An 8,433-nucleotide genomic window follows, 5' to 3' on the forward strand; every position below is an offset into this window, starting at 1 on the left:
AAAATTTAACTTACTATGCCGGTAGATATTGTTAGTTTCTTATCCATCCTAATCTCGATATAATTTCACCAATTCATGCACCGAGGAAGAATGAAGAGAGGTATCGATAGCGCATTGACCTCTGCCATTTCCGCTTTCTATCAAGATAGGTGGGCCAGCACGTTTCTGTTGGATTTCCTTTGAGGGAATACTTACTATGCATATACTTACCATGCATATGAAAAAGGCTTCCCCGCTTCTATTTTTGCGGGCTTACAAGCTTGATGGAGACGATCCACTGGCGCACCGATTGTGGATGACGAAAGAAGTTCGTCGCAATGGTCCGGAGCGTGCGGTTGGTAACCGGGCTTGGGATCAAGCTAGGGTAACGGAACAATACATCGACTGAGACATTTGTAGGTGCTAGCATCTCATGCGACTGACCAAGCGAGACTTTACATTCACGGGAAAACTATGGGATTACAGTCCCTAAAGTACTATGTATATATAAGGAGATAGATATATACCATGGTATGGCGGTGTAATTCTTTGATAAGTATGTTGGTTGTTCAATATTTGAAACGGTCTTTGAACCACAGTCCATGTGGCTAATGTAACCTTCAAAGGTTCTAAAGTCTGACCGTCGAAGAGACTTCTGAGGTATTGGAACAGAATACTTTTTTTTTTTTTTTTTTTTTTTTCGTTTCGGCGTACGAGTTTTTCCTTGAGACCAGGTCCAGCCTGCTTGCAATCCCTTGCCCACCTCGGTCTCGGCCGTTAGACTTTTGATACTGGATGATCCTGGTCATAGAGCACTGAAATGTTAACCGAATAACAGCAAAGCTATCTCATGGTTTTCAGAGCGGAACCCTTTCCTATAGTCTGGCTCTTTCTTGTAAAAAATCTGGGGCAAATGGATCTTGAGATCTTAGATTTCCATCAATCCCTGGAGTGGAAACATATTCTTTTAAATATCTAGAACTGTAATGGAAATGTGTTTCGTCCCCTATACATGTGCAGGGGCGAATTTCAGACTTAATGTTGGCTTTCTAAGCCCCTCGGTTCAAGCTCGCGGGAATGCCAATCTCGATAGCTTAAACGACTGGGCAAGCTTCTCCGCCTTTTGCGGGGTTTGGGGGTGCTAAGAAGCAGGTGGTGTGTCAATAATGTAATAGGAACTGGGACAGGAAAATGGGTCCACCGGAAAAAGAAAGCCCCGGAGCACGAAGCGGCTAGAGCAAGCATACTTGGCAGGTATTATTTTCCTGGGGCTGTATGCAGGCAGCAAGTGCTTTACGACGTAGAGAACCACACGGATACTCGACGTATCAGCGCAGAAATCTCGGATGAAAATGCAGATAACATGAGGTTAGCACTAGTATGGTACTGCTAGATAACTCTCCTTTCTCGCGCTAGATCCCGCATAGACAGATTGGTTTTTCCTGCATCTCGACGTGTGCGAAACGACTTTTTTTTGCCTCTCATGCTAAGATTTATTCCCTGAACTTTTCCTCAGACGAAGAACCTTGATTGCATAGCAGCGAGGTCGCTTGGGTCGGGTAGGAAAACATTAGGAAAGCGAGAGGCCGGTCCATGTAAGCTTCTATTTTCTTTTTCGTATTTCTTGCTTTCGAGATGCCAAATGGAACGGGAGGAAAGGATCAACAGCCCTTGCTCCCCGTCCATGTCCAACTTTAAGGGAGGACCTAGGAGTATGGGGTAATTGAAACGATTCGGTTTCCTGCTGGCTACACCTGGTTATCGGCTCGTGAACAGTCCAGGCTGTGTAGTCTATGAACCATGCTAAACCACCCGCCTATTAGCCTCTAACAGCACATTTTCAGAATAACTGAAATATTATCCCCGGGACAAAACCCAGGCCTAACCAGCGCCCATCTTCACCCAGAACAAAATCTCCAAGTTCGTTAATTATAACAACTCCAGGCGATTCATCAACTGGAAGCTGTCCTGCCCATGCGTATACGCGGCACGCATGTGTTGGGTAAAGCAGATCTGCAGAGGTTCGCAAAAAGCACGTTCCTCCCTCGCGGGCTCCCTCATGGCTGATAACTTACGATAATAACCATTATTCACTGGCCTCAAGCCCGTCAAGGCTATTTGACATTTGCTGTTTTCTTTTTTCTTTTCCTGTTCATCTTTTCTCGTAATTCCCTCTATGCCACTTCGTATTGTTTGTTTCTCATCTCACTCTCGTTATCCCTTTAATCTCTGATTCGAATTCTTGAACAGAAAACTTTTTGGCTTCGACTTGATCAGATCAGACTCTTATATGGAAAGGAAAACCATCGTTAACTTCGTTATTTTCTACCTATCTTAAACAACCTTTTACACACCCGACATCTCGGATCCCGGCCGTTCTTTAACAGTCAAACAAGCTATTGTGATATATTCCTGGCCTGGCCTGGCACTTAACTTTTTGACTAGTGACTTGAAAGTTCAGCGGGTGCTTTGACGCTGCAACTAAGCTACGCATGTTGCCTGCCATTGACTATTCCACCTGACAGAAATACCGCGGTATGGTACTTACCCCTCCAAAAAAAAGAACCTATTAATATCTGTTGCGATCACGTCCTCGTGCGCCTCTTTTCTCGGGACCCTCAGCCGTTAAAGGCGAACCCTGGAAAGTAGTTGTTACTCGCTTTCTTGACCCTAGCCATATGGAGCCAAACCCCAGAATTGACTGCATTGAACTCTTCCCCAGACTCCGACTACCTAGTCTCTCCTGACGACAATGATCTTTTGCTTACCTTGCTATTTCTTAAAAAATTTTAGTCATTCCACAAATTCTCTAGCAGTCGACAAATCGCTCAAATTACATTTTTTATTTTATTTTTTTATTTTCCCTCCCTTCGTTCCTCCCTCGTATCTCAACATCGGACGGTGCTTACTGAGTTCCACTTAACCCTGGACCTGGAACTCGATAGTACATCCTCTTAGGCGAACTCTTTCAACGGTGGGATATATAGATCGGAGCAGAAAACGAACCTGCGAAAGGAGTCTGCTTATTTTTCCGAGAGCGCCTTTCCCACATTCCACCCTAGCTCCCTAGTTTCGACGGCTAGCAGACTAGGTCGCAGGGAACATCCCTTTGACGGAAGATAGTGACAGATTCTCTCGACGGTCCTTGATCGACGCAACAAGCCTTTGAAGACTTAGATATCACAATTAGAAGCGAATCATTATACCGGAGTCTCTCTTTATTGCTCCGAGTCCGGACTATACCATATATTCAGTTCTTTATATCGATATACTTATTGTATTGACGCTACCCTGCCAACCATACCGTACCTAGTCTCAAAAGTATATTAGGTGTCGCATGGCGGGGCATCCTGTCATCGATCGTCTACAAGCCTCTCGTCTCGGTTTGCAGCTAGCGTGTTCGACTACCGGCCACACTGCCTGTACTGCATGTGCTGCATGTTGAATTGATCCGGCCCACCTTCAATCTGGTTGAATTGGAACTTTGCATGAACAAGCGAATTCTACTTGCCGACTTCACCGGCCCTGCTCCAGGAGAAACCACGATCTTTCATACCGTTGCTGCACGAAATCGAATCAGGTGGTCATATGCTCCACGAATCTTGTTTCGGTATAATATCAAAACTCTGAACCCGGACGGGACTTGCCACGAGACCTGAAAACCTTAGCCTTTCCTATTTTCGTCTCGTCTTTTCTCACGTTGCAAAGGGCGGAGGCATCCCGATCTGGCGGGAATACCGTCGACAACCCCCTGCCTACCGCTTGCACCGGGAAGTGGAATAGTTAACCCGTCACTAAACTAAACGCCCTGCCTTACCTACCTGCTTACCGTCCTGTCACGAAGTCAGACTATAGCTCCTGCATGTCTATCTGCAAACCAAGCTGTAGATATTTTTGATTCCTAGCCGCGTAGCTTGAAGCAAGACCTTACCAACATCATACGCCGCTGGAGGAAATTGAAGACGCAATACTCTTGTTATAGGCTAAGTATATCTTCCCCGCAGATTGACGGGCAAGCTTTTTCTTGTTTTCACCTCCTCCGTCATTATCATCTCCTCTTCTTTATAACTCCTTCTCCTCTCCTTGTTATTGTAAGGACAATATTGTCGAGGTACCGGGTAATTCTATTGCCTTTCTCGACACGCATACAAGAGGAGAGTAGGTAGTTTTGACCTGGCTGCTACTAGGATCATATTCCTTCAGATAAACGTTTGCAGCACCCTGGGAGGCAAGCAATTTGCGGGCCTCTCTGCATACTAGAACACCGCTGGCCTGTAAGGAATTTTTCCAGCCAGTACCCGAGTAAATGGCGGAGGTTGCTCTAGCTCCCTCATCTCAATTAGTGACCCACCGCTCCAGCCCCACAAAGTACTTGACGATCACACTTCCATTGCACCGGTCTATATACTCGCCTCCTTCCTCTGCAACATTCCCTACGGATTCACACTGTTCTTCCAAGGAGTACTCTAGGACGGATTCCGACTTGTTACAGAAGCCTCGATACCTAGGGTCCTCGTATACAACATATTCGCCTCCAGGTACCAGTGTTGTCGATAGATTTGGACGAGAGGATCAGGGTCGAGGACGACAAAACAACGTTTCGCCGTCGATGCTTTTCAGTTCGCCCTCTTCATCCTTTATTTCCGTCACTCGAGGACTTCCCCCGATCATCCCACCGATGGACGCCCCAATGCAAGGTTATGACCAAAGGCCTTCGTCTCCGAGGACGGTTCCAAGTGGGTATGCCGATGCTTCGATGGAAATGGGTGGACCAAGTGACTTAGCACCTCGTAAGAGGTCGAAAGTCTCACGAGCATGCGATGAATGTCGCAGGAAAAAGGTATTATAGACCTTGACACTTTTACCCTGTCTAACAAGTTTTCTCGCCGTGGCCTTATAGGTGGTCTGGTTATGGTAACCCTCGTTCTTTTGCGTTGCACAGATTCGGTGCGATGCAACTTCTGAGACAGGAGTCGAGCAGTGTTCAAGCTGCAAGCGAGTAGGAGCAAGGTGTTCGTTCAGTAGGGTGCCGATGAAGAGAGGTCCTAGTAAAGGGTAAGCGTACTTGCACTATTATACCCCTTCTGTGCCAAAAAGTAGCATACATTCCTGGTGTTATGTCGTTTGTTTCCTTCTTTAATGCACCCTCGTCGTAATCGCCGTTGGCAAGGTCAAGGTCAAGTTGCCATGGAATCCGTAGAACATTCCATTCCCGCTTCGACTATTGGGCTAATTCCATGCGCGAATTTCTGACTCTGTCGTTCGGAATCTCCTATGGTTAGCACTGCTAAACGTTGCGCAATCTAAACTAGGTATATTAAGGAACTTGCAGACCGGCTAAATACGCTAGAGAATACAATATCGACTAGCGATATGCTTCCTTACAACTTGACGTCGGTTGAAGGAGAATCATCACCAATGGATTCGGAAGGAACTTCGCCTCCACCTAACCTTTCGCTGAGGCAATCTAGGAAGCGTACCCTATCCTCGTCGAGTGAATTTCCACTAGGCATGCATCTGCAGCCGTTGGCGCAGAGCCCGACCTTACAGCGCAGCAGTGAAAGGCTACCTCCGATCGATTCATTTCACAGTCCTCATCATCAATCAGCTCCTACTCAAATACCACAAAGGCAGCTCCCTCCCCCCCATATCCCTCCTTCTCATCCTCCCAGCGGACTACATTCTCAAAGGGGTTCGATCTCGTCAGCCTCAGTTCCTCCTCCTCTAATTGCCCACACATCACCTGCTTCTGGTTTGTCTACCTCTTGATCCTTGTGAAGCCAGAAGAAAAATTCTAAGTTACCCTTTTGAACATATAGACATCGCCATGAGCTCAAGCATGATGAAAAGTTCTGGAAAACCCTTCGATTGGGATGAACCTGTAATCGATCAGTAAGTCTTCACTCTTCATCTATAAAAGATATTTCCCAACTTTGCGATTTTGCGTTGTGATTCGTTGGATATTTTCGAGATTCTATAACTGACTCTCGATCTTTAGATACTATTTGATCATTCACCCAACGTTTCCTTTCCTTCCACACTCAAAGCAGAGGTTGAGATTGAGACTCTCCCAGGCCTCTTCCCGTGTGCGAGAGGCCGTGCTTCAAGCACTATATTGTGCTGTGAGATCAAATCCAGCATCTACATTGATGCCAACTGGGCCTTTTGAGTCTCGCGGAGTAGCAGAACTTGCATTCGCTGTTCAATATGAGGATCCGTCTAGTAGATCTATTGCTGATAATTTGGTCTATCTTCAAACCTTGATCTTCTTGATTTTGGAAGCAGATAATCGAGGCCCAGCAGCCATCAAAGGTCAATTTGGACCTCCAAGAGCACTCTGGTTAGGAGCTGCTATTGGATTGGCATATAATCTTAGACTTCACTATGGAAACGCTGGGTCTAAGCCGGCAGATGCCGATAATGACGATAGTGATGAGAAATTAGGAAGGAGGGCGTGGTGGACTCTTGTTGTTCTCGATAGATGGAACGCAGTGAGCACCTCGAGCCCCCTTCACATCCCTGATTCAAGTGTGGTACTCCTGCAAGAAGATCAATCTCTTCTCGGGATTGCAGCTTACCAAATCACTCGTAAGTGACCCTGAAAATGAAATCCCCTTTTCACGCAGTAAAAACTACGCCCCTCGCCTCATGGTTCCCGTTTCCCTTGGTGGAAATTTTGTATTCCTCTACAAGGGAGACGAAAAGGAAAAAAAAAAGTTTTCCAAAAATAAGATAGCGAAGGTCTGTGCTGATAACAAGAAATTGATAGGTCTATCCATGATCCTTGGCCACCTTGCGGAAAACCTAACATCATCCGATCAAGCAGTTTCGACTTCCGCGAGTGGTGCCTATGTTTCAAGATTACTCAGAGGCGAGCTCGAGAGATTCCGGGAGAGTGTAGATAGCGTACTCGGATCCTTGAACCTCGTACATATCGCCTACTGGCATGTGAAATTGCTCTTTCTTCGCTTGAACGACGCTACGGAGCCTAGCCAGTTGATTGGACCAGCTACTCGAATTGCAGTTATCTTGAATTCAGGACAGACACCAGTTACCCCACTCAGCTACCATTTTGCAGCATTGGCGATCCTGACATTGGTAGACCTTCTGGAATACGGCGAAACCAGAATCGAAGCGGAGAAGGGCGTCATGCATATCGCTGAAGCCTTGGAAAAGCGCAGGGGGATTTCGACGCGGGAGGACAGTACGGGGTGGGATAGGACGATCAAAGACTTCATTTCTCGTAGGACATCTCGGACTAACTCTGGAGGAACTACAAATGCCGGAAAGCATCCCCTGCCTCACGGAAATCTCCAACATTTGGCGGAGCTAGCAGTGGGGGAGAGTGCGGGCGGTGGCGGCCCCGGAGCATCTGGAATGTCTTCAGAATCTAGAAACCTGGTTATTGATGCCCATATGTTGCAAAAGTACGGGTACTTGGGGTGCCTTGTTCTGTAGCTTATACCCTTGAGCTATAAGCCTTATATCTTGTTGGGAATTGCATTGAGCCGCTCCTTTTGTTCGGGTGTCTGTTGGATGGAGGGGGGGGTATGCAAATACCTTGCTCTACAACTAACAATCTTACGACTTCTTACGAAAGACCTGGGCTCAGTACTTTGCTTACACCGATTGATATCGACTATTACCGAAGCACATCTGTATTGAAAAATTTTCCTTTTCCCCTTAGCAATTTCTGTCTTGCCTTACGAATACCCTTTTTTTTTCATTGCCTGAGTACAAAATCTGCAACTTTCAGCTATTGGACAGGCTGATCGGAATGGATTAAAACAAAACCGATACAGCTATATGCACGGCACAGCTGTTATTTCCTTTTTAGCTAACTCTTTTCCCGCACGAAACTAAAAACACCCCGGAGCCGTTGTTTTCTATACCTGTTCAAAGATACCAATTGCAAGTACTAGTACATTTTTTGCCTTCATAATTGGTGCATTTCGCAGTATTTGAGCTGCTTTTGGAAAACCTTTTTGTTTTTCGAACTCCACTACATGCATGAGCCGGAGGTAGTAATGACGGGGGCCTGGTGGCTCGATAGCTTTTTTTCTTTTCTTCTTTTCCCATTAGATATTGAAAATGTCAAGGGGGGGTCGAAGCGCTTCGAGAAGACGAGAGTACCGAGGATTCATCAAAAGGAACCTTTTCGGCCTCTGACGTTTCTCTGATCAACATGTGGTAAACTACAGTTGCTCTTTCGCGGATGGGATATCTGTGGAACGAGTGCGAGGCTGATTGCTGTTGTATCTTTTGCAGTGGTTTCAAGTGCCTGTCTTTCCGATAATTCTCCTATCGACCATGTCCTTGAAATACTGTGGGGTTAACTAATTGGTTCTTTCTCCATTATACCATTTATTTACTTTAGAGGTTTCATGTTTAAACGTCTTGTTTTCTCGTCGTCGGTTTTTTTTTTTTACCATTTGCTTTTTACTTTTACTTCAT

At 46.0% G+C, this 8,433-nt stretch overlaps 1 protein-coding gene across 1 annotated transcript; it reads left to right on the forward strand.

Moving 5' to 3' along the window:
- Positions 1 to 4,285: 4,285 nt before the first annotated feature.
- Positions 4,286 to 7,437, forward strand: DFL_000600 (uncharacterized protein; the record flags this gene model as incomplete). Its single annotated transcript, XM_067635344.1, has 7 exons — positions 4,286 to 4,715; positions 4,880 to 4,893; positions 4,961 to 5,034; positions 5,292 to 5,731; positions 5,799 to 5,871; positions 5,978 to 6,567; positions 6,749 to 7,437. The coding sequence occupies 7 exons, from the start codon at positions 4,286 to 4,288 to the stop codon at positions 7,435 to 7,437; spliced, it is 2,310 nt and encodes a 769-aa protein (XP_067495142.1).
- Positions 7,438 to 8,433: the final 996 nt, after the last annotated feature.

Source organism: Arthrobotrys flagrans, assembly GCF_004000055.1.
Source record: "Arthrobotrys flagrans strain CBS H-5679 chromosome Unknown unitig_15, whole genome shotgun sequence".
Classification (NCBI taxonomy): Eukaryota; Fungi; Ascomycota; class Orbiliomycetes; order Orbiliales; family Orbiliaceae; genus Arthrobotrys; species Arthrobotrys flagrans.